The 26,742-nt window shown below is 36.8% G+C and overlaps 2 protein-coding genes and 1 pseudogene across 4 annotated transcripts in view; 2 read left to right on the top strand and 1 right to left on the bottom strand.

Annotated features, from left to right (window-relative positions):
- The first annotated feature begins 969 nt into the window (after positions 1-969).
- On the top strand, positions 970-19,005 carry LOC127424916 (ATP-binding cassette sub-family F member 1-like). 3 transcript variants are annotated; one of them, XM_051670465.1, is made up of 28 exons: positions 970-1,187; positions 1,723-1,769; positions 2,418-2,522; positions 3,216-3,290; positions 3,440-3,566; positions 3,667-3,695; positions 3,782-3,886; positions 6,533-6,592; positions 6,869-6,973; positions 7,053-7,121; positions 8,039-8,116; positions 8,199-8,300; positions 9,536-9,658; positions 9,754-9,854; positions 9,992-10,077; positions 12,374-12,513; positions 14,512-14,660; positions 15,324-15,407; positions 15,529-15,653; positions 15,806-15,918; positions 15,992-16,163; positions 16,296-16,370; positions 16,522-16,592; positions 16,682-16,714; positions 16,807-16,975; positions 17,074-17,138; positions 17,232-17,304; positions 18,202-19,005. In XM_051670465.1, exons 5-28 carry the CDS (start codon positions 3,506-3,508, stop codon positions 18,366-18,368), a joined length of 2,355 nt encoding a protein of 784 aa, XP_051526425.1. In that variant the 5' UTR covers positions 970-1,187; positions 1,723-1,769; positions 2,418-2,522; positions 3,216-3,290; positions 3,440-3,505; the 3' UTR covers positions 18,369-19,005. The 3 variants fall into 3 exon arrangements, with proteins under 3 accessions (XP_051526425.1, XP_051526424.1, XP_051526426.1); XM_051670464.1 differs by lacking the exon at positions 2,418-2,522; XM_051670466.1 differs by lacking the exon at positions 970-1,187 and having other exon boundaries at positions 1,746-1,769; positions 2,360-2,522.
- Positions 19,006-19,108: 103 nt separating this feature from the next.
- LOC127424918 (28S ribosomal protein S18b, mitochondrial-like) lies at positions 19,109-20,846 on the bottom strand (annotated as a pseudogene).
- A 5,056-nt stretch (positions 20,847-25,902) lies between these two features.
- Positions 25,903-26,742, top strand: part of LOC127424917 (serine/threonine-protein phosphatase 1 regulatory subunit 10-like) — a 13,445-nt gene continuing 12,605 nt past the window's right edge. Inside the window, exons 1-2 of the mRNA XM_051670467.1 lie at positions 25,903-25,926; positions 26,149-26,457. The gene's annotated coding sequence lies outside the window, so the exon portion shown is untranslated. The remainder of the gene's footprint in view (positions 25,927-26,148; positions 26,458-26,742) is intronic.

Genomic DNA, 26,742 nt, shown 5'->3' with positions numbered 1-26,742 from the left:
ATGTTTAAGCCTAAATGGGAACTCTCTTGTGCCTGTGTGGGTACTGGAGCTGTTGCTATGGTTACAGACAGTGGCCGCGTGGTGCTTTAAAGGCCAGGTGTCGTGAACTGAACGTGAACTTTCAATTCACGTGAAACTGAAGATTAAACACACTAATTCCGAAATATAACAGAGGAATTCAATCTACCAGAATCATATCCATCAAAAAAGTGACTTAAACTGGAGCAAATGGGAACGCAAAAATAATATTTGCCATGGTCTCCCATTAACCTGTAAGTTTACCCTGCTATAGTTTACTTCCGCATTTCAAACCCAGAAATGTGAAAAGGGACCACAGCATGTTGACTGAATCGTTTTATTACATTTAATTATCCTTATTACGTGTGATGCTTCAAACCATCCATTGTTCATCATCACCTGGTGCCAGGCAAGGTCAAATTTACCTTTGCACAGCAAAATTCCACGAGCGAAGAATGTGTGGACAGACGTTGAGCGAGTGTGAAACCAGCAAAAAACTAACAACCAGGCAGCCTCTTATTAATGATGCACTTTATACTCTGTGAGAGTGAAGTTAAAAAGAAACTCACTGCTAAAATGATATCCTTGTCCACTGTGAATATTCAGTGTAGCTGTGTACAAAGCACCGCCCACACAGAAGTCACTGCCAAACCAAGAAACTTCCTATTGGTCAACGCGGCAAATTCACCTGTCGCTATACTTGATGAATGTGCCTTTATTATGTATTTTGACTGTTTAATTAAATTGCATGTGATTTTATTAAAATATTATTGTAATATTTAATGTTTTAATTAAAAAATGTAATTACAAAATATACATTTTAAAAGTGGTTTTAAAAAGTCCACAACAATTTGAAAGTAGCGACTTCTTTTTTGAAAAATATAATTTTGACACTGCACGTGCAGTACCTTGACCGACCTGCGTTAGGGTGTGGCGCTGTCGCAAGCCGAATTCCCGGCGTTTGGGTGTCTGTGGAAGAGCGAGTAGGCCGCATGTGATGTGAGCTACAGTGTGCTCGTTTGCATTGTCAGCTGCAATCAAATACATCCCTTGGATTTAACACACAAACACCGTTTTCATTCCTTGTGAGAGAAAAAGTGTTAGCAGAAAAATGCCAAAGAAATCAAAAGATGTGGCTGAATGGGAAGGAGATGACGGTCCACAAACAGGTAAAAGCTTGATAATAATAACCACATGGATCTGATAAAGCTAAATGCGTGACACTCAGATGTATTTAAATGTACGATCCAAGTCAGTATGACACGTTTAAGTTATTATTGTGTATAATAAAGTGAGTAATTCCCTTGCTAGTATAATTTTCTTACCATGCTAGCTAAAGTCAAGAGGGTTTGGTATTTCACAGTCATTGCGTCATTTGTCAGTCTGACCACTTTTGATCAACTTTTGTTTCAACTTTTGGGACGTTTTGAAGGCTAGTAGGATAGTTGTTTCAAAACCTAGTGATCATGGAGAGCTTTAGGCAGTCCAACGGGCCTGTGATGCACAAAAATGCAATCTAGGCAGACAGCTCATCAGTTGTTTTGAAACCTGTTCACAGCACATGCCATTCTCTCCTATGGCATTGTCATACTGCTGTCAGTGTGCATATGATATAGTCTACTGTTTGACAGTGTACTACTGTGTCGTGTGCGTTAAATTTCAATGCACAGAAGTACTTACAAATGTTCTTATTTTGTTTTCTAGATAAACATGTCAAGAAAGGAAAAAAGGATAAGAAGGGCAAGAAGAGTGTAAGTCTTTATTGAATATGATCTGGGGCTGGGTATCGCCAGCCAGCCACCTCACGATACAATACTTATTGCGATACACATGTCACGATTCGATATATATCGCGATACCTCATGATATCATGATTGGATTTCACTTTTAATTTAAATTCATTTGGGTATATTTAAGTTATAATGTCCAATTTACTTACAGTATGAAATAAATTATTCAGCTAATGCTGTTATTCATTAACTTGTTAAATTACGGACGTGTCAGTTTGACAAATTTTATTTTATCAGTAGTTTTTCATCATTTTGGTGACATTTTAGCTTTTTTAAAAATATTGTCCATGTATTACATCAACAAATATGATGTATTGCAATTTCATATATGCAGTATATTGTTACACGTTTGTTGTTTACATGCATAATTTAAAAGTATTAAAAGTATTTACTTAATACCATTTTAGCACTTATTCTACATAACTGTCTTTTTAAGACCTGTGGCAGGTACTTTGACAGTAGTGTTTGTTTTGGTCAAATGGATTCTTTACAGCATTCATGTGTGATTAGAATTAAATGTTTCTTTTTTTTTTTTTAATAACTGACTGTAGAGGACAGAAAGGAATTTAAAAGAGATTATTAAACAACAAATGGTTTGCTTGGATTTAGTCTTTGGACTCACATCACACAGAAAGAGTCAAAACTTTTACTCTCAGCATGCAGTGAAAATATCTCGGTGCTGAACTTCTTCACCACTACACCACTCAAACACTGGTGAGTGAAATTACCAGCCAGTGGCTAATCACAGACATTTTTTTGTTGCATATGGGAAGTATTTATGCACATAATATTGTAGGGGATTGCAGATAGAAAGAAAGAGCCATCTTGGCATTTTAAGAATTGCCATTGGGATTGTACAAAATAAGATTTTTTTCAATATTTTTGAAAAAAATCCTAGATCCAAACACGTGAGAGAGGTCCAGCATGTCTGTGAAAGAAAACGTGAATCCTGCAGGATCAGATTCAGTCTCTTTCATGCCTCATAGAAACGTCTCTGACTGCTCTGAAAATATCACGATATATTACGATACATGTATCTAAGTATCGATACAATATCGTGAGAAAATGAATCACAGTATATCGATATTTGTTTGTATCGACACAGCCCTAATGTGATCACTAGTACAGGTTTAGTCATTGGTCCTGGTTAGTCCCAGTAATGGTTACATTTTATAATAAAGTTATATAATACAAAAAAAGATACATGTATACAATTTATAATAATAACATTGATATATTATACAATTAAATAATTACAATTCTATAATTTTTAATAAATGTAAAACTTAATGTTATTAATGAAAGTTTTTTTAAGTGTTATTTTTAAAAAAACACTGGCGTTATCTTATTACCGGCATCATGAATTGTGTATATCTCCATTGTGTCACTTTAATTTCATCCTAACAGTTTTTTGAGGAGCTGGTGTCAGATAATAAACCAGAGAAAGAAGAGCCACCATTGAAAGAGACACAAGGCAAACAGGTGAAATGTTTAATTTCCTGCAATGCATTTAAATACATTCTAATGGTTTAAAAATGTAGATAATTTAAGTAAATATAATTCAAATATGTGTTTTGCGATTATGTACAAAGTACAGTCAAAAAGCAAAACTGAATTTGATTTGCTTCTAGCCTCAGAAGAAAAAGAAAGACCGAAGGAAAGGGAAAGCAGGAGACGACGACGACGATGAAGAGGTTATGCAGCGTCTCAAGAAACTGTCAGTTCAGCCCAGTGATGAAGAGGAGGAGGAGGAAGAGGGTAATGTCATAAATTCAGCTTTTACCTCATTGTTTCTGTGCATTTGTGTCAAACACATTACATCACATATTTAACTTCATTGTTTATTTTTAATTTGCAGTTGTTGCTCCAGTCAAAGGAGTGAAAAAAGTGAGTTTTTGTTTTCTTTGATATACTGTGCGGTACTTCGCTGTATGTATGCATATTTTTTATATTGTATGTATGTATATTTTCAGGGTGGCAACATATTTGCTGCTCTAAGTCAGAGTGGTGATGAAAATGAAGAGGATGCAGGTGGAGACGATGAGGATGATAAACCCCAAAATAAGAAGGGTTCTAAGGTGAGTTTGTCCTTCCATTATGTTTTGGGGGGGGAAAAATGACACGAAATTCAAATTATGCCCTCCTAATAACTTTTAAAGTAAGGGTTAAATGGATGAATAATTGCACTGATCTCTTGTATTGGTGATTTTATCAGAGATTTTGCATGAAAATCAGTGTTTGTTAAATTTATTTAAAAGTTTGCATACCCTGGCAGAAATTGTGAAATTTTGGCTTTGATTTTGAAAATATGACTGATCATGCAAAAACAACTGTCTTTTATTTAAGGATAGTGATCATATGAAGCCATTTATTATCACATAGTTGTTTGGCTCCTTTTTAAATAATAATGATAACAGAAATCACCCAAATGGCCCTGATCAAAAGTTTACATACCCTTGAATGTTTGGCCTTGTTACAGATATACAAGGTGACACACACAGGTTTAAATGGCAATTAAAGGTTAATTTCCCACACCTGTGGCTTTTTAAATTGCAATTAGTGTCTGTGTATAAATAGTCAATGTGTTTGTTAGCTCTCACGTGGATGCACTGAGCAGGCTAGATACTGAGCCATGGGGAGCAGAAAAGAACTGTCAAAAGACCTGCGTAACAAGGTAATGGAACTTTATAAAGATGGAAAAGGATATAAAAATATATCCAAAGCCTTGAAAGTGCCAGTCAGTACTGTTCAATCGCTTATTAAGAAGTGGAAAATTCAGGGATCTCTTGAGACCAAGCCAAGGTCAGGTAGACCAAGAAAGATTTCAGCTACAACTGCCAGAAGAATTGTTCGGGATACAAAGAAAAACCCACAGGTAACCTCAGGAGAAATACAGGCTGCTCTGGAAAAAGACAGTGTGGTTGTTTCAATTTCACAATTTCTGCTAGGGTATGCAAACTTTTGAGCACAACTGTATATGCAGTGGATAATGTGTAATTTGTCCGTGCCATAATATGCACCGGTTACACTCTGTTATTATAATGATTTATAAAGACACTTATGGTGTAGTGGGCTAAAGCACACAACTGGTAAGCAGAAGGTTGCCGGTTCAATCCCCACAGCCACCACCATTGTGTCCTTGAGCAATGCACTTAGCTCCAGGTTGCTCCGGGGGGATTGTCCCTGTAATAAGCGCACTGTAACTCGCTTTGGATAAAAGCATCTGCTAAATGCATAAATGTAAATGTAATGTGTGTAAAAGAGTGTTAATGAGCAGAATAAAGACAAAAGAATGATGATAAGAGGGCATACCTTATTATGTGTGAATGGCGTGTGAATGGCTTTCCCTGGAAATGGCTCGAGTGAAGCAGCATATCAAACAATATGTGAGTGAATGGACACTTTAGAGTATTTGAGTAGATTTGATCAGAACTTGAAATCAGATGACTTGTTCTTGGAAAATGTCTCTGTGCGAACGATTGTACGGATGTATTTATATTTGCACGAACTCGCTAATAACTGCACACTGGTGTGTTCATGTTGACTTATCTGAACTGACTGAAGAACTCAAGGTAGGTGGAGCTCCAGGCCACACCAGAGATTATTTAGCAGAGATGGGCCACTTCTATTAAAATGAATGGGAGAAATTGGAGCACCCAACCAAGAAGCTCTAGCGCCCAACGGTCAACGGATGTAGAAAGGAAGTCCCGCCTTACAGTTAAAAGAGCCAATCACCTTTTAGAGACAGACATCACCGGTCAATCAACTCTAGAATGCGCATTAGCTATACAAGCCGGGAACATCTGAGTTTTTTAGCGTAATAGAAGGTAAAGAATCACAATTTATGATTCCAGTATATCCAGAGATTTTGGTCTTTCTCCATTCAAGTAGATAGGAGCTGCACTTTCATGACTGGAAATAGCCTTTCCAGAGCATTTTAAAGATGGCCGACAGTGGACTAACTTGCTAGAAAGACTTTGGTCACACTTAACAAAGATGTGGACCAATGGCAGTAAGAAGGTGTTTAGCAGCCGGTAAAGAGTTTTCCTGATAGTTTGCCCTGGTGAGCTGTTACGAACCATCAAAACGAATTCAAAAACATCTTTGTTTTGGCCAGATTTTGTTCTAAATGACTAAAGATTTCATATGAAGTGTGCCAGGTCCTTTTATACTATTGTAAATGAAAATAATTAATTACCATGATATTACCTTTGCAGTATTGTTACATTGTACTTAACCCTTGAACACTCATGCATTAGATACTTAATAACACAGTTTATCCATTTATTTATCATTCATTCCCATGCCAGCCATTCTGTGTTTCCTCTCTATCTTCATAACATTCCCATTTTTTCCAGGTCTGTACAAGTACATCCAGTGAACTCTTATTTGTACAGTAACATTCACATGACATTGGTACTCGTGTCATCTTTCTTGGTTGAATATTTTTACTTTTAGAGCGAGTGCAATCACATCATTTGTCATTCTTTCATTAAAAGTTTTGGAACGACATTAGAGTGAGTAAATATTGAAATAATTTTCATTTTTCAGTGAATGTATCCCAGTGATGCTCATACAGATATTCAAATCATTTCAGAATGTCAAAACATTCCATAAAATTACTGTGAGGTTAAATGGAGTCTCCTTGTGAAACAAGGGAATATCATGCTAATGAATGCTGCTGAAATTGAAAATTTTTCTCTACATGTATGTATGTGATCCAGGAAGTTGAGAAGGTAACCAAGGGCAAGAAAAAAGATAAGGCTAAACCTAAAATAACAAAGGTGGGTACATGGGAGAATTTCATAAGCTTCTTATTATTTTCGTATCCACAGTTTTCCTTCCTTGTCTCTTTCAGCATGAACCTTCTACTTTTATTTCTTTCTTGCAGTTTTATCTTTATTGCTAAATGAAGGCAGTGCTTCACATATATGGAAACTAACTCCTTTCTGTACATTTCCAGTGTGTTTTACTAAAAAACATATTATAAGGAGAGCAGTGCTTTGAACACACATTTCCTCAGTCTGGATCTTTGGTTTACTCTGTTGTCTCAAACACAGGAGGCCTCTGAGGATGAACAAGATGAAAGGATGGAGAAGAAAGATGAGAATGAAAAGAAAGAAGTGAAAAAATGCATAGGGAACGGTGCTGCTAAAGCATCCAAGGTGAAGTCAATCTTGTTTTTTTGAACAGCTGGTGAATGTGTAAGTGTGTGTAACTTGACGGTTGTCTTCATGTTGGCAGGAGGAAGATGAAATGGATGAAAAAGAACAAGAGAAATCTCAGAAGAAAGGCAAGAAGGAGCCGCCCAAGGTCAGTTTAAGCTTGAGACAATCATATCATAGATTGATTACGGCTCTGTTCTAAAACGTACTAAGATGCCTCACTGCCTACATGCAGCTGTCTTCTAAGGTAACATCTTAACTGAAATGGAACCTTATAAGTGGCTGATTTGGAATGCTCTACATAGGCAGCAACTTGACTTACAATTGATTCCTATAGAGTTTTAGGTTAACATGTTGCTAAGCTAACAACAGAGTACTCTTATAAGCTTAAAAGTGCATAGCACACACCAGTATTTGATAAAGTGGTATGTTTCTAATTATATTCAGCTATTTTAATCCATACTTTGCAGTACTGAATGAATACTTAAGTATTTACATAAGTATTTTTAATCAACATTTCTCTCGTTTCGGCCACCATCTTGGATTTGTTTTTTCACTGAGCTTGGAGAAATGCATTTAAGGATCGCCATAGGATTGAGTTAAAATGCTGCCCAAAAAGGCAGCTCACTAGGTTTTGGAACAGAGGGAATGTGTCGGTGCATGTTGAATGAAAGTTTAAGACCTTTGCACACCAGAGGTGACCCGATATGGCGAAATGAATCGCTGACGTATGGCCCTTTCTCATTAAAAGCAAGACAAATTGATTAGCACATCACGCATTTACAATAGGTGGTGCTAACCATCAAGCAATTTCACCCCAGTACGGAAGTTGGCGCAAAGCAGTGAACAAAAAAAGAAAAGAGAGAGAAAAAATCATCACATTCACACTCACCATTAAAAAAAAAACCTTGGTTTGTCGGTGCATGAATGTTTGCCTCAGGTGTGAATGGCTTCATAGCAATACACTATTTCTACTCGCCGTGAAAATTTGCGTTTGGTGTGCAAAGGCATGTAGCAAAATGTTGAGTTAAGTTTGCCAGAGTGTGTTTTGTTGTATGTTTTAAGAAAGCGAAGCCTGCTCGCCCTCCTCCTAGTGATGATGAGGAAGAGGAGGAGAAGAGTGATGACAATGACACAATGATGGTAAAATAACATTCTACTTTTTCTTGTATTCCAAATATTTATCATTTCTGAGTGCTCACTCATCTCATTTGCTGTCTGGTAGTGTGCAGAGGATGCGCTCACGGCTGAGCAGGCAAATGAAAAACAAGAGGAGGATCCCTTCGCTAACTTGAGTAAAAAAGAGAAGAAGAAGAAAAAGAAAATGGTAGTTGCTTTAAGATCCCACGGCATAGTTTAAATAAACGAAAACTAGATAGGGATTTGTCATATTTGAAGGAAAAGTTCACCCAAAATGCACATTTAATAACCTTCATGTCATTCCAAACCTGTCTGACTTTTATTTAATTGCTTGTTTTTTTGACAGAAAACAATACAGAAAATATTGCTGCATAAAATTTAATGCAGCAGATGCTCTGTACATAGGCTTCTAGCTAAAAGCTAATTTGCAGCCTCTGTCCCTGGATAGGCTTTTGAACAAAACATAAGACAGTGGGGGGGGGGGGGGGAAACACAAAAAACAGTGTATTAAAGTCAGTGTTCACAAATCAAATTTAGTTTGAACCCATTTTTTACTAACCCATTTTAACTTCTATTAAAAACTTTCAAATCAGTTTTTAATTCTGATGGTGAATTATTCTACAACGGTGTGGCATAATGGAGAATTATGTCCGAATGTCCGACTGTCTGAATGTTATTTTTCATAGTGCTACTCAGCAGTTGTGACTTTCTTCTGCATAACACAAATGAAGATTTTTAGAAGAGCATCTCATCTCTGTAGATCCAGACGATGCAAGTGTATGGTGACCAGAACTTTGAAGTGCAAAAAAGCACAGAAAGTCAGCATAAAAGTAATCTTTTAGATTCCAGTGGTTTTATCCATGTCTTCAGAAGTGATATGATAGGTGTGGATGAGAAAAAGATAAATATTTAAGTCCTTTTTTACTATTAACTCTCCTCTCTGCCCAGTAGGTGGTGATATGCACAAAGAATGCAAATTGTCTAAAACAAAAGAAGAGGAATGTGAAAGTGAAAATGGAGATTTATAGTAAAAAAGGACTATGCTGCCTTTGTGGTTTTTTGAGCTTCAAAGTTCTTGCCACCGTTCACTTGCATTGTATGGACCAACAGAGCTGAAATATTCTTCTAAATACCTTCTTTTGTGTTCAGCAGAAGAAAGAAAGTCCTACACATCTGGGATTGCATGAGGGTGAACTATGCCTTTAAGCACTCATGAACGAATGTCAATTTTGGGTGAATTATACCTTTAAGCATATTCTCCTTTTATAATGAAGAGCACCAAAACATGGTGTGCCTGACTCAGAAAGCACACATAAGGCAAAATAAACTTTGAACCGATTTAGCAGAATTTGATGTTCTTTTGAGACCATGAGCGCACAAAATGCTACTTTTTCGGGCACTTAATTTTCATTTCTTTTTCAGATGGAGTATGAGCGTCAGGTGGCCAGTGTGCGTGCACAGAACGCTATAGAGGGAGACTTCTCCGTCTCACAGGCTGAAATGTCCTCACGCCAGGCCATGCTGGAAAACGCCTCAGACATTAAGGTTAGACCTTTGAGAAATCTGTAATTTATGATTAGTCTTCATATGTTGTAGTATGGTTTTTACTGAATTATGTTTGTTTATTGTTGTTTTTTTAGTTGGAAAGATTCAGCATTTCAGCTCATGGTAAAGAGCTGTTTATTAATGCAGACCTTCTGATAGTCGCTGGGAGACGGTATGGTCTGGTTGGTCCAAACGGGTAGGTTGAAGCATTTGATGGAATTTTTCATATCACAACCTTGCATTTTCAAGTTTATTCATTCTGGACATGTTCCAATCCTAAAATCTGTTTTCTTTACTCTCCTTTACTCTCATTTTGTTGTGTTTGAATCACAGGAAAGGAAAAACTACTCTACTGAAGCACATTAATAACAGAGCTCTTAGCATTCCTCCAAATATTGACGTGCTGCTTTGTGAACAAGGTACAGCACAGCCTAACTTTTTGCTCCTTCGTTTTGAGTTGAGCCCTCTGTGCTTTCACACTGGATGTTGGTGTGAATGCAAGTTTAATTTGATTATTTTGAAATCCATGTTCTGAACTCTGGGTGCGCACCAGAATATGTGAGTGTAGAAGAGCTTCAGCAATTTTCCATTCCTGCTCTAAGCATTCTGTAATCCCTCCGCTGCAACTCCACTCCGGGTTTGCTCCATTTGCACCATTACTGCTCCTCTGGAAAGTTCTTTCAATTTTTTTAAAACAAAAACATCTGGGCACAAGATTCATTAAGTGAAGTCATGTTGGCACAATTTCTGTACAGTTGCAACAAGGTTGACGCATGAGTGTGATGGAGCAGCATTGGAGTGATCTTAAAGCACAGACTAGAGGTCGACATATAGTGGATTTTGCAGATACTGATAACTAAAGTGGTGGAAAAGGCTGATAACTGATTAATCGGGTGTTTCTATTTATAGAATGTTAACAAATTTTCTTAGACTTTCCTCACTATGATTGGCACAGACATGGAGGCTACAAAAGTCCAAAATGAATAAAATCCCAGATGTTGTTTATTGTTCAACCAAAATCCCAATAATAACCCCAAAAAAAAGACGATTTGGTGCATATTGCATGACTTTTAAATATAAGCCCGAAACACACCTGGGACTCTTATTTTGAAATGATGGAGACATGGCACTGTTACACTACTTTCAATTTAAGTATTAACTGAATTAAGCTTTTTAAAGCATATACTTGTATATTCACTAGAAGTGTTTTGTATATATTTCACCAGATGAGGTTTAATGAGGAATTGGGTTTATTAATATTAGCAAGATATGAAGTTGGAGACATGATGAATGTGCTGATGGGGCATGTTTATATAGTCACATTTTTCTTTGCATGCCCTCTCTTCAATATAAAACACTTGATTTATCAAATCAAAATACCAAAATATGCATTGAAGTGAGGATAAAAATATGGATGGATATTATCAATGATGAAAGATTAAAATCCCTACAAGGTGTCAGTATATTTTTTTTTAATTATTTTTTTTTTATACCTTTAGGGGCCACTGTTTTAACTGTAGAATCCTTTAGTGTCGGCCACAGAGGAACGAGGAATGAAAAAAAAAACTGTTGGCATATATTTTTGCGAATAACCGATAGTTCCAAAAAGCAACTATCGGCACCGATTAATCTGTAAAACCGATATATCGTCTACTAGAGCTGGGCAATAAAACAATATCGATATTTATTGAAAAATATTTTTTTTTCGATATCGAGCCTATGTTCTACATCTAGACGATTGGATCAGGTGCATGTCGCTAAAAGCGTGTGCAGTTTGGCAAAGTTATTTACACAACTAGCTAATTGAATCACAGTCATGAAATCAGCCTGTTAGAAAGTATTAGCAGGCTAGCAGCTACATAGCCCTGCTGTCATGGAAACTGGTGTTATGATCAAATGAGTCCGCCCATGAAATCAGCTATCTATCTGGCTAATATGATATTGTTGTGTACCAAACAAGACAGCACTGACAACGCTATAAAGCTATTGACTGAAAACAACAACTCCAACTTCAACACCATTGCTGTTTATTTATGTATTATTTAGTTAAATGTTTTTTCATGATCCATAGGGCTGTCACAGGAAAGAAAGTGTTTCTTCTTCTTGTGATGCTTATTGGCAGTTGGCAATCCAGCTTTTGGTGCTTGACTGCCACCTACTGAGCTGGAGTGTGAAGTGTCACAAGAAAGTCTTTCAATGGAGGCAAACATCTGCTGAAACGATGAAATTGGTGAAATGCAATAGAATAGAGGTCACACACACCTTATGTAGGATTAAATCCTAAACTGAGTGACCTTACCCTCTGGAGTTTACTTGTAAACAAACAAGTTATGTTTAATTCATTCTTGAGGTCCAACAAACATGTGGAATGCAGTTACGCCCCTATTAATGGTATGAAATGTATATTGTGATAAATATCGATATTGAACGATATGAAAAACAAAATTGTGATAATGTTTCTGGCCATATCCCCCAGCCCTATAGTCTACCTCTAGCACAGACTGCCATGTTTAAAAACAAACAAACAAATAAATAAATAAATAATAAAACAAAAAAATTATGTTTTGCTTCAGGGAAAATCGTGCAATTCCATTCCCCATTCCGGGTCCATTTTGCACCACTCACATACTCTGTTGAAAAGGGGGTGTCTGAGATTTGGTTTGTGATTGATGTGAACGCAATCATGAAATAAACTCTTTCTTTGACATTCTTCAGAGGTGGTGGCTGATGACACACCTGCAGTCCAGGCGGTGCTGAAAGCTGACACGCGCAGACTGAAGCTCCTGGAGGAGGAAAAACAGCTGCAGAGTCGACTGGAAAAAGGAGACGACAGTGTGTCTGAGAAACTTGAGAAGGTAAGATGAAAACAGAGAGATCCATTGAATATATGGATTTGAATGATGAGAGATAACTGTGAGTGTATTAGAGCTGTCAGATTAAATGTTTTAACGCATGGGATTAATAAAAAAAAGTTTAACTCGTTAATTTTTCTTAATCGTGATTAATGCATTTACCGTTAATACAGCATAAACACTGGTGTGAAGGGCGGAACCTTTGTAATGTGTCCGCCCGGAGTCATTACACTGACGCGCACACCACAGCGCCAGAGCCCTTCTTGCAAGGAGAGCCTACAAGCTTAGCATAAAATAGCATAACGCGGCGGTCCCGTTGACATTCTATGGGCAGAACTGTCTTCTTAACACGCTAGTTGACATTACGCTCTCCTATGATAGAGCCGCGGAGGTTGTTATCTCAGTAAATAAGAGTCTCTGACAGCGCTTCCCTGTCAGTGATAAAATGATGGAAAAAGGACCTCTTAACACTATTTGATGAACAAAACAAGCACAGATGGGACTTGTAATAGAAATCAAGCATTTTTCAGCCTATGTAAGGCGCATTTTAATTACCACAAAAGCACACCAAATCTTAATTATCACCAAAACACAGAATGAAATGTTTTTGTTTGCAAGCGCATTTCATGGTGAGTTCAAAGCAGCGCACGACGCTGGCATTGACACTCTGACGTGAATCATGAACGCAGCTTCATGATCGCTGTAACAAAACGGATAGCCAAAGTCTACTGGCAAATTAATATTGTGAAGGATGACAGTTGAAGAGATTTAATGCCCATTGCAAAAAATATGCAACTTACGTGGGGACTAGTTCTTTCAATTAGTCAAACTCCCACTTAGACTTTGGGAAATGTTTAATGTTACTTGAATTGGTGATATTTTAGTGCATTGTCATTATATTGTGGAAGGCTTTGTTTGGAAAATGTTAATTAAGCATTATATTGCTAGATATTGTTTTGTTTTCTTTCCTAAAGCCTTGTTTATACTTTCGCCTGGCACCGCAGCAGTATTAAACATTTTTCACGCAAACTATTCAAAACAATTTAAATCTAAGAGCAATGCTACAGTCTCTGTGGCATTCAGTGTGTAGAAGGCACCTCTACTATATTTTATGCTTATAAAATGTACATTGAAATGCTTAAATTCATGCTTACATTCTGAGTAGTAAATTTGCCTAATTCGTGAAACATGAGCAAAACAAATGTGTGTAAATGCATGCTTATGTAAATAGTCCCATTTAAATAAGTGCCACAATTTAGACAATAATTGATTTGCACACAATTTTGTTCTGCTCGTGTTTCAAGAATAAGGCAAATTTACTTAATTTTCATTAACCTGTGTTATTTTTTTATGCCCTCAATGTTTTCTGGCGATGTAAAAGTCTTAAGAACATTTGTAATAAAAAGCAACAAACTTCTATTTATGGAAGATTCGTTATCCATAAGATGACATGGTCAGAATTTGAATGTATTTCTGATAGAACGGCAATGTTATTATAAAATGGTAAAGTTTTGTAAAAATAATAAAACAAAAAGATTTGTTAAAATGTTTGATTTATCTAACTTAACAAATTAATTATCTTTTTCTTTTGAAATCCCTCTTTTATTTCTTTGATTACTATTATGAACCTACTTTTGTTGTGTTTTAGTTATTGTTGGTTTGTTTTTGTATGTTTGCATTGTATCTGAACATGTTTAACAATATAGTCAATGTTGCCTCACACAAGTCGTTCATTTTTTAGTGCGGCACCAGGCGTAATGTTCACTCGGTTACAAAAAACAGGATGCACACCGCCGCGTGAATTGGGGTCTAGCGAAGTCAAAGCGCACTTCCAGGGTTAAGATGGAAATAAATGAATTTTGACAAGAAAAGAAGTATATAGTGTCAAATTTCTGCACTTTTTAAATCTGTGATTAATCGTGATTAACTACAAAAAAAATTATGCGATTTAATTGCGATTAAAACATTTACTTGTGTGTATGCTTGTGTTCTCACTCTCAGGTTTATGAGGAGTTGAGGGCCATCGGAGCAGCGGCAGCAGAGGCTAAAGCTCGTAGGATCTTGGCTGGTCTGTCTTTCACTCCAGAGATGCAAAACAGGCCCACCAAGAAGTTCTCTGGTGGATGGAGGATGAGAGTGTCACTGGCCAGGTGAGCACAGCAAGGTTAAAAGTAGAGACTGACAGATTAATTTGCCGATATTTTTAAAATCGATTCACGGGATGTTAAAAAAAATTCTTAATCTTTCCTTGCTATCGCAGGTACAGATATAGAGCCTAGATATAGAGTCCAAAATGAATAAAATACTAAATGCAGTTTATTGTTCAACCAAAATCCCAATAATAGCCAGAAAATAAATGAAGATTTGGTGCATTAACTATAAACAAGCCTGAAATACTCTAGGAACCAAGCCGTTCTAACTGTAGACTCCTCCAGCGTTAGCCACAGAGGAACACGGAGGATTAACCGGCAACTATCAGCATAGATTTTTGCCGATAACGATAATTCCAAAAAGAAACTATCGACACTGATTAATCATAAAACCGATATATATTGGTCTACCATGTCTAGTTAAAAGCAAAGAGATGTATTTATTTAATGTGTAAATAAAATCTTGTTTTCTGCACTAATACAGTCATGAGAAATGAAACATCAAACCAGTAATATAATATGTGAGTGGAGTGTAGCGACAGCAATTTTTGGTGTGGAACACCACAAACACAGAAAAAAAGCAGATACAAAGTGAAAAGTCCCAGGACTCTTGTCAGGTTGCTTGGCCAATAAAAATGTTTTATTTGTTCATCTCCTCTCCAGAGCACTGTTTATGGAGCCCACTCTGCTGATGCTGGACGAGCCCACAAACCACCTGGACTTGAATGCCGTAATCTGGCTTAACAAGTAATTAAAACCTCTGTGATCTGCAATCTGGCTGATGTATTTATCTTTCAAGCAATAGTAAATGGTCTCTGCACTCTTGAATTGCAATTATATTCACAAATTGCAATCATATCTCTTAAAGCTACCTACAGAGTTGGAAGAAAACGCTTCTAATTGTGTCCCATGACCAGAGTTTCTTAGATGATGTCTGTACAGATATCATTCACCTGGACAACCAGAAACTCTATTATTACAGGGGCAACTACTGTGAGTTTCTTTTCTAAAAGTCATCCCAAAGTAAAGAATAGTTCACTAAAAAAATAATTTACTCATCCTCGTGTCAATTTTTTTTCCATCTGTGAAACAGAAATGAAGTTTAGTAGAATCTCATTCTATTTTTTGCATGCTTTATCTCTTAGTGACGTTTAAGAAGATGTACGGTCAGAAACAGAAAGAACTCCTCAAGCAGTATGAGAAACAAGAGAAAAAGCTCAAAGACCTAAAGGCTGGAGGAAAGTCTACCAAACAAGCTGTGAGTCCTTGACTTTTTCCTCAAACTCTGCATGATTTGAGTCTTTCACTCACTCTCCATCATTCATTCACAGGAGAAACAGACGAAAGAGGCTCTGACAAGGAAACAGCAGAAGGGCAAGAAGAAGGGTCAAGAGGAGGAGAGCCATGAGGCCACAGAGCTCCTCAGGAGGCCGAGAGAATACACCGTCAAATTCACCTTCCCTAACCCGCCCCCACTCTCGCCGCCAATTCTCGGCCTGCATAGTGAGTTCTAGGCTTATATTTCTATTAGTCCTGTCTCTCATTGTTTTGAATAGTTGTTGCATCTTTTAGTAACCCTTTGAGTGTTGGGTATCATTGATAAGTTTGGCTGTGTTCTCTCTTCCACCCACATAGGTGTTGACTTTGGCTATGAAGGCCAGAAGCCCCTGTTCAAGAATGTGGACTTTGGAATTGACATGGAGTCTAGAAGTAAGTCACACAAGTTCTACAGAAAAGTGGCTGTCCAATTTTAATAATGGTGTAAACCATTTTTTTAAAATTGGAATTCCTAAATTGGACAGTTCTGAAATGGTCATATTGTTTTTTAAACCAGCAAATGACATTTTTTTTTCTGTTTCAGTATGTATAGTTGGACCCAATGGAGTTGGGAAGAGTACTGTCCTTTTACTTTTGACTGGGAAATTGATTCCTGTAAGTACCAGTTTATTTATTTATTTTATTTATTGGATTGTTTTCATCTTGACATTAATTATGAGACATTATCTGTATTTTTCTTTCAGAAAAAAGGAGAGATGAGAAAGAACCACCGATTGGTAGGTGAAAACAGTTTTGTAGTTATTTACTATTAACTTTTACCTTTCCTGGACTTTTACCTTTAATTTTCTTCCTCCGCCTGTGTCTGTAGAAAGTAGGTTTCTTCAACCAGCAGTATGCGGATCAGTTAAACATGGAGGAGTCTCCCACAGAGTACCTCCAGAGGAATTTTAACCTTCCCTACCAGGATGCCAGGAAATGCTTGGGTCGCTTTGGCTTAGAGAGCCACGCACACACCATCCAGATCTGCAAACTCTCTGGTGAGCACTATAGGAATGCATTCGGGCATGATTTTTCTAATCTAAGCTGTCCTTTGTAGACTTTTTTTTTTTTCTGATTTGCCCGTTTCTTTTAACAGGTGGTCAAAAAGCAAGAGTGGTATTTGCAGAACTTGCCTGTCGGCAACCTGATGTCCTCATCCTTGTAAGCATTTACTTCATGTTTTAATTACTTATACTTACTAAAAATGAATGATTTAGAGGTTTAATCTCTTCATTTCGCCATGCAAACCAACAGGATGAGCCCACTAACAACTTGGACATTGAGTCAATTGATGCTCTCTCAGAAGCCATCAATGAATACAAAGGGGGTATGTAGTATTTTTATTTTATTTTTCATTTCCTAAATAGGACAACTTTAAGTCAGATATTATGACAAGTTATTAGTATACTTAGCAGCTCATTATAAAAACCTGACAGAGCACGATATCAAAATTTACATGGAAATAAAAAAAAAAAAATCTGGATTTTCCTCCAGTCTTGATGTAAAACGTAAACCAACGTGCACAATAATGGTGTGTAAAGTAAAATTTAGTGCCAATCAGGTTTGCGTGAACCATTTATGATTTTTTTTTAACCACAGTTTAAGGCTGTTTGCATTACTTTAAAGGTGCACTCAGTAATCTTGTGATGTATGTCGAATTATGGCTTACACTGACACCTAGTGGTCTGGATGATGCATCATTAAAACAGTATTTTTCAGTTACCAATGCCATTGTAGAAGTTCACTATTCACAGTAAAACAGGATTAATTTAATCCATGAGTGAAAGTGTCCAATAACAACTGAGATTAAGCGAGTAGTATCCAGCTGGTCATGTGATCCTAACATGGCTGCCCCCATAAGGCGCCCCTGCTCCATGTAGAATTAAAGAGCTTTTATAAGGTTACTGATATGACTGAACTCTATCTCACGAGTGGCCATGATTTTATACATGTTTCAAAATTACTATTAATTTCTTCAGAAGTAAAACTTTTTAAATGAGGAAAAAACTTATGGAGTGCACCTTTAAATGTTGGCTTTTAAGCACTATTGTTGGTTTTTAAATGTAACCACAATGTTGATTTTACTCCCTAAATGTTGAAATTCTTGCAGGCATGCAAATGTTCCTGTTCTGAAAGATTTATAAACTAGGATGTAGTTGAATGGTTTTGAATATAAAAATCAAAGGGGAAAGCATTTCATATCTTATATGAATATCTTCTTTAGCTGTAATAATTGTGAGCCATGATGCCAGGCTGATCACTGAGACCCAGTGCCAACTGTGGGTGGTGGAAGACCAGACAATCAACCACATTGATGGAGACTTTGAAGATTACAAGAGAGAAGTGCTGGAGGCTCTTGGAGAAACTCTGGTCAACAAGCCTAAAGAATGAACAACAGCTGGTATTGATAGCAAGGATGTCAAACTTCAGGTTTTTGCACCGCTTTTTGCTGCAACTACATTGCTAAATCTCAAGCCCTCAATTGGAAAATACATATTGAAAGATCATGCCGAGTATCTGCATGCAAACTGTCTAGGGTGGTATGTAGAAACCCTAGAGTAACAGTGTTGGTATACAATGGTTTTTTTGGGATATTTTTACTCGCTGGCAATTTATACATAAAGCGCTTGTTCTTTAGTCATGACAGTCTGACATTCTTGTATTGATCTTTATATTTGAGCCATATCATTACCAGCTCTTTTCATCTGTGTGATGTAATGCTATAAATTATACTATGTAATGAATCACCACAATAGGACTTGCCAAATGTGAACAGAGCTATGAGAGGATATGCCTTCTAAATTTCTGATGCTTACATTTTAGTATTAAACTGCCATTGCAGAATGAGCACTTTGGTTCAGATCATTAAATCATGATGTCATTGAACCAGCAGTTTTTTAGACCGAGAAGTCACCCTCTGTCTTGAATTTTGACACAAATACATAACTGTTGACTAACTTGAATTGAATTTAAAGTTTGCATTCAAATGTTGTCGTGTAAAAGCAAATAAAATGATTTTTGCAACAAATTCCAGTTCTTTGAGAGGTTTTATTTCTGACTTTGAAACTTACATATACTTAAATTACCTAAATGTACATGTCTTTAATGATCAGTTTTAAGTATCATTATGCAAAATTAATTATTTGGATGAAATTTCAGAACACTTATTTCCATTTACCATGACAAGATTCCCAGATAATGTATTATTTCGGGTAGGCTTTATAGATCCAATTCACTCTCACCAATTCTCGCTCATCTGGTTTCATACTGCCATACCATGGTTCTCCTGTGATAAGAGAAGATGGGGCAGGCGTTTGAACAACAGGAGCATGGGTGTTTGAGTACTCTTTTGAATAGTCAACGTGAGGTAACTGGAAAGGAAGTAAACCTTTATAGAAAAAAAGACAACAATACCTCACATTACCACTTGTACATCAAATGAGTTGATCAAGTTCTCCTTTAAAATAGCATGTATTTGTCTGCACAACTGCACCTATTACAACTGAAAAGTCCATTTAACGTGATCTCTAGCGGTCTCGATGGCCTTGTTAAGTAGTTTCTGTTGTTTCATGCACACACCTGGAAAAGCAAATTGGAAGATTTAGAAAAAGTGGCAATTTGATTATTCAGGATCACATGATGGTAGAAATATTCCACAGTGGTTTACTGAGAAAAAAAAAAAACATGAGGAACATCACCTGTTTGAGTGGGATCATACACGATTCCCGTATGAGGACTAATGAACTGCAGCAAAAGGTTTACATTCTGCAGAGAAATACACCTTATGCATCGAAAGAATAGTTCACACAAAAATGAAAATTCTCATTATTGATTCACCCTCATGCCATCCCAGATGAGTATGACTTTCTTCTGCTGAACACAAACAAAGGTTTTTAGAAGAATATGTCTGCTCTGTAGGTCCATACAATGCAAGTGAATGGTGACCAGACCTTTGAAGCTCCCAAATGAAATAAAGTCAACATAAAAATTATCCATACGACTCCAGTGGTTTTGTACATGTCTTCTGAAACAATCCAATTGATTTTGGGAGAGAACAAACCAAAATATAACTCCTTTTTCACTGTACATCTTGTCATTGTAGTCTCTAGACACGATCATGATTTCAAGCTTGATTACACTAACTAGTGCTTGACGCATGCACAGAGCGCTAAATGGCGCTAGGAAGTGTAATCGAGCTTGAAATCATGATCGTGTCTAGAGACTGATGTCAAGATTTAGGCTATAATGAAAAATGTTATATTTTGGTCCATTCTCATCCAAAACCGATTACATCTCTTCAGAAAACATAGATTAAACCACTGGTGTTTTATGGGTTACTTTTATGCTGCCTTTATGTGCTTTTTTCGGAGCTTCAAAGGCCTACTTTGGACCTACAGAGCTGAGATTAAAAAAAAAAAAAAATTTATCTTCGTTTGTGTTCTGCATAAGAAATTCATACACTTCTGGGATGGCATAAGGGTGAGTAAATGATGAGAGAATTTTCATTTTTGGGTGAACTATCCCTTTAATACATTAACTTTGAAAGTGTGGCATTAAGTTCAAACACCATTGTAATGAAGAGGGGCTGAAAACAAACCTTGTAATGGATAATGACATTTGGATCACGGCAGATGGGGCATGGGTTCCCACAGATTTTTATCTCCTCTCTATATAAATACAACATGAAGTTCAAAGAATGCACTTGAACATTAGTAATATAGGCTTAATAAGTCAATGTAATAAAATTATGTAATACAATCAACCAAGGTTTATGGACTAAGGAATCTGAATATTAAAAAAGCACAAATATTTACATACAATACAGGTCTTCATTGTCTTTTGAGGAGGGATGCGCCCCCCCTTTCCAGAAAGAGAAAGGGTTCAATTTACGACTGATTCAATCATGACAACCACAGTAACGTTCTTTTAATCATCTGATCATGTTTACTTTCACTTTCTAAGTATTCCCATGGTCTGTCTTAATATGTAGAAAGTGTCTCAGCTGATGATGATGATGATGATGATGAGGCACGAACTTTCACCCACTGGACTGGAGCAATACTTTAAGTTATAATCCACTCACGACCTCTCTGAAACACAAAAACATCTATAATGCTCAAAACCTTTCACTAAGGTCAATCTTTTTAGTTTGAGTTGCGTGCTCGCGATCAGTGGAATATTATTAAGCCACAGCATCCGTGTTGGTCTGTCCTATTTAAACAACATTAGCACTTACATGTAATGATGTTATTTGTATTCAACCAACCTGTGTTTGAAGATTCCTTTGAAAAACAAAAGGAAAAGTTTGACAGATAACTGTTCCGATGCGTTGTACGCGGGCCGCCATTTTGTCTTCTGTCAACTGAAGAAGCCGCTGAGAGGGAGAAGTTTACTGTGGCACAGAAAACAGCATTTATTAGAGAAGATATTGCATTTAGAAAGATAGGAATAGGAAATGAGCAAGAATATATAATCATATAGATCTGGACAAAGGAAAGAGAGCTTATAATTATTAATTACTGTAATCCTTGTAAGAAATTAGATCTGAGTAGATTAATGCAAATCGAAGGAATGGATGGAAATAAGAGTGATATGTGGGGATTTGAATGCACATAGTACATTATGGGGAGGAATAAAAACAGATGTTAACAGAGAGGTGATTGAAGAACTATTAGAGGAAAAGGACCTGATTTGTTTAAATGATGGGAGAGGGACGAGACTAGATGTACACACGGAATATGTCAGTATTGGATTTAACTTTGGTGTCAAATAATTTAACAGGGAAATGTGTGTGGGATGTATCATATGAAACATCAATCGGAAGTGATCATTATCCAGTATCTTGTAGAATATTACTACAGGGAAATAAACAAGGAAAAGCAATAGGGAAGTGGATATTTGACAGTGCTAAATGGGAAGAGTTTAGTTTTATTTGTGAAAGAGAAATGGACAAAATAGATTTAAATGAAGATATTGAGGAGATTGATTAAAAATTGAAAACAGTATTGATTGAAGCTGCTAATGAGTCAATTCCTAAAAGTAATGGAAAAATGAAGAGAAAGGTGGTCCCTTGGTGGACAGATGAGTGTAGTAGAGTAGTTAAAGAAAGAAATAAAGCTCTAAGAATATTAAGAAGAACTCATAATTTTCAAAACTTAATTAAATATAAGCAAATGCAAGCTAAGATTAGGAAAATTATACATAATGCAAAAAGACAAAGTTGGCAGACGTTTTGTAATAAAATTGGTAGATTAACACCTGTGGGAGAGGTATGGGACATGATTAAAAGCATGAGAGGAATCAGAAGAGAATGGAAATATCCTGTTCTGAAGGTGGGGGAAAAGGCAGCAGCATCTGATAAAGAAAAGGCAGAAATGATAGCAAAGGCACTCACTGAAATCCATAGCTCAAATAACCTAACTGAGGAGGGAAAGAGAGGAAGGGAATTAATAAAATCAGCTTATCCTGGAAGGCTTGAGAGGTGGAATGAAATGAACAGCACAATGGATGCTCCATTCACTATAGAAGAAATGAAGAGGGCAATAGCAAGAGCTGGAATAACATCTCCTGGGAAGGATGAAATCTGCTACATAATGTTAAAACATTTGGGTGTTTTGGCATCCTTAAAGCTGTTAGGCTTTTATTATAAAGTTTGGGGAAAAGGATAGTTACCAACTGGATGGAAAGAGGCAGTGATTATTCCTATTAGGAAGCCAGGAAAGGACTCATTAAATCCAAAGAATTATAGACCAATAGCATTGACTTCACATATAAGAAAGATAATGGAAAGAATGATTACGGAAAGAATGGTATTTTATTTGGAAAGTAGAGGAATTTTATAATCTCATCAGAGTGGTTTCAGGAGAGGGAGAGGAACTATGGACCCTATTATATGTCTGGAAACAGACATTAAGAAAGCTCATATTAATAAAGAATCAGTGATGGCAGATTTCTTTGACACTGAAAAAGCATATGATATGGTTTGGAAAGAAGGATTAATGATCAAACTTGATATGATAGGACTTTTTATTTGATAGATTCATTCAAGTCAGAATTGGGAATGCCTTATCTGGAAGCTATATGGTGGAAAATGGTACCCCTCAGGGCAGCATCATTAGTCCAATACTCTTTTCAGTTATGATAAATGATGTATTTTCTCAAGTCCAAGGAGACATTGGGCGATCATTGTTTGCTGATGACGGAGCATTGTGGAAAAGGGGAAGGAATATAGATCATATTACAGGAAAAATACAAGAGGCAATTGAGGTGGTAGAAAAATGGTCATATGCATGAGGATTCAGGTTTTCAGTAGAGAAAACCAAAACACTAATGTTCACTAGGAAAAGAGGCATTGATACACAGATAAAGATGTATGGACAAAATATTGAATAGGTTTCTGGGTGTGTGGTTTGATGCAAAATTAACATGGAATTAAAATATTCATAAGACAGCCACTAAATGCAAAAAGATTTTAAATGTGATGAGATGTCCAAGAGGATGAGAATGGGGAGCGAGTAGATCTGCAATGAAAAACATTTATATAGCACTGATTAGATCAGTGTTAGACTATGGAAGTATTGCTTAAGACTCAGCAGCAAAAACTCTATTGAAGAAGCTGGATGTGATACAAGCTCAAGCTTTGAGACTTTGTTGTGGTGCTCTTAAAATGACTCCTGTATCTGCTCTTGAGGTTGAAGTGGGTGAAATGCCATTACAAATCAGACGCAGGCAGTTGATGTTGAACTACTGGATAAATCTTCAAGGTCATTCAGAAGACCATCATCCAACAGTAAAGGTACTCCTTCCATGCTGGGAAAAGGAAAGGTCTAAACAGAAGTGCTTTGCATGGAATAGTGACAAAGAAGCTAGTGAAATGTCAGATTTTAAGTCAGGAAAGATACATTCCTACAGTATCGTTATCAATAACTCCACCTTGGATGTTTCCTGCAGTATTCATAGATTTTTATATTCTAGAGTTAATGAAAGTGTATAAAGACTCCGGAAATATTGTAGATGTTGTTGAAGATAGACTACAAAATGTATATCAAGCATATGTCCCAGTATATCTAAAGATCCTAATACAGGGAGAACAGGTTTTGCTTTCAGTATTCCATCCTTAAAAATTTGTGTTAATAGGAGAACATCAGATCATTTGTCAGTATACACAGTAGAGATGATGGCAATTGCAACAGCATTACAGTGGATAGAAGAGACACAAATCAAAAAGGTTGTTCTTTGTACAGATTCATGTTCGGCATTAAAGTCACTGCAATCATTCATATTTCACAGTAGACAGGATATAGTCAATGAGATATATGAAAATCTGTATAGATTTAAGAATATAAATATCATGATAATATTTATGTGGATACCAGCTCATAGGGAGATAAAGGGCATTGAAGTGGTTGATGGGTTAACAAAACAGGCTTTGGAAAATGAGGAGATCATGAATATTTCATTAGTAAATATGAAGCAAAAGCAATAATTAAAGCATATATTACTAAGGAGTGGCAACAAAAATGGGATACAGGAAACACAGGACGTCAACTTTATGAAATACAACGAGAAGTAGGAGTAGCGAGGATAGCTAAAAGAAGCACCAAAGAGGAAAATATTTTAACAAGATTAAGGGTCGGGCATACCATGCTGAATAAAACTTTAACATTAATAAATAAACATCCAACAGGATTGTGTGAACACTGTGGAATAGAGGAATCAGTAGAGCATGTTATTTGTGTCTGTCAAAAGTATTCTAATGAACAAGAAACAATGAAGAGGGAACTTAGAAAGGTGGGAGTGGAAGAACTAAAGCTTAAAAATGTACTTATTTATGGATTAGAGGGTGTATTTCATTATCTCAAGAGAACAGAGCTGATTAAGAGAATGGTAATGGTTTATGAAATGGGTAAACTCTGGTCCACACTCCAACACAGTAGGTGGCGATAATGCACCTTAATGTTGGCGCTACCCGGCATAAAATTGAAGAAGAAGAATGTTTACTGTGGCGGAAGTGCACGAAGTGTGTTTGTTTGCTCAGATTTTCTCATTTTAATTCACATGTTGGCAGAATATAATGAACTTATTTTATCCCAGCATTTAGCAGTTTCTGCTGAATCCACCATAGGGTTAAAATGTTTTATAATTAGCATAATGCCACTTTCTATGTACATAAATATGTTGATTATAATGTACAACAATGTAACTTAAATATGTGTAACTGCAAAAATTCAGAGCAAAATAATGGCTAACCCTCCACAGGAGGCATGTTTATGCCTATAAGGTTAGCAACATAATGCATAACGCGGTGGTCCCATAGAGGCATTTTTTAATGGATGTCAATGGTGGAGATGCATCAGTGTTCTAAATAAACTGCTTTTGTGAGGAAACAGCTTGTCTCTTAATTAACTGACCGCCTTTCTGCTAATCTTCAACATGTTTTACTCTAAACAACCCTTTTGGAATGAACTATGGCCGAGAGCGGAATGACATACTACCATACTACTCTTACTAGCCCTACCATAGAGATGGCAGAAGTAACAAGGGTAGTATGCCATTCCGCACTCAGTTTATGTGTAAAGTTTACTACGGACGAGTTTGCGACAGGTAGGTGTCAGTTTACGGCTCTCCCCATTCATTTGTATGGTATCCGCAAACGATGACTTACTGTCGTATCACGCTAGTTGACCGTTACGCTCTCACTCTCCTAATGGTAAAAGTGCGGATGTGTTGATGAGCACAAAAAGATCTCTGGTGGGGGAGGGGGTTTGTCCTTGAATAGACAGAAGGTCGTTTCGAGAGCATGCGCGTGAGACGACCGCGTGCTCAAACTCCATTTTGTGTGGCAGGGAACGCCCGAAAGCGCGCTCACGAGACGGGGTATGACGTAAAAACCGTCAGAACTATATAAAGCGAGTCCCACTCTTCTAGAGCATTCCTGGATTTGTTTGAGGTAAGTGTTACGTTGGAGGACGGCTCTCCATTTTTTTGCGCTTTATAAAGACGTTTTTAACGATTTTTATTTTTTGTCCCAACGTTCGATTACCACATCAGTTTTGTTAAAAAAAAAAAAAAAAAAAAACGACTTTTGATAACTATTTGGATTTCTACTCACTTCCGCCTCCGAATATTCGACGTTTGGCTAATGTCTCTTTGTGCTGTTGTTTTGTTTCAGGTCGGAGTCTCTTTCAGTGAAGATCCGGCGTCGAGGATTTTTCAACTGTGTACGAAGATCAAACCCCAAATAACTCATTTTTTTCTACTCGAGTAACGGACATTTGCTTACTACTTTTTGGCTCCAGATTGTTCAAGAAGGAAAAGCTCAATTGCAGCCACCACAATCCCGCCCATTATGCCATTTTTCAGCCAATAATGCTAAAGTCATGACAGTTTACGTTCTCTTAAACTGTTAAAAAGCTGAAAACTTTGCTGTTAAGCACAATATATTAATAGCAACCCGAGACGCAGAGGAGAGTTATTAATAGTAAGTGTTTACTTTCAAACCAATTTGAATCGAAAAGTAACGTAACCAATTGTCTGTGTTGAAAATGATAAATTCCTTCTAGTCGAAGGTGGCGACCTAAATGCGCCACAGCTGACAGTGAGGCAGACAGCATGCTGAGATAAAGCGAGACGGTATGAGCTCACACCGCAAAGTCCGAGCAGCGGCTCAACGCCCTGTTTCTCTTTGTGTGTGAGACGGAGTACTCATAATGATGGAAAATAACGATAAAGATAATCATAAGCAATCTGTACATAAAGATTGCCA

The sequence above is a fragment of the Myxocyprinus asiaticus genome, chromosome 34, assembly GCF_019703515.2.
Source record: "Myxocyprinus asiaticus isolate MX2 ecotype Aquarium Trade chromosome 34, UBuf_Myxa_2, whole genome shotgun sequence".
Lineage (NCBI taxonomy): Eukaryota > Metazoa > Chordata > Actinopteri > Cypriniformes > Catostomidae > Myxocyprinus > Myxocyprinus asiaticus.
Note: the sequence above shows the minus strand (reverse complement) of the source record. Positions and strands in the feature narration are given on the sequence as shown.

What these genes read in the sequence shown, in the direction of transcription:
- LOC127424916 (XM_051670464.1), top strand. Translation starts at nt 1,130, where the DNA reads ATGCCAAAGAAATCAAAAGATGTGGCTGAATGGGAAGGAGATGACGGT. An exon ending in AAAATAAGAAGGGTTCTAAG is followed by an intron (nt 3,887 to 6,532) that starts GTGAGTTTGTCC and finishes TATGTGATCCAG; the next exon opens with GAAGTTGAGAAGGTAACCAA. An exon ending in TGACTGGGAAATTGATTCCT is followed by an intron (nt 16,593 to 16,681) that starts GTAAGTACCAGT and finishes TTTTTCTTTCAG; the next exon opens with AAAAAAGGAGAGATGAGAAA.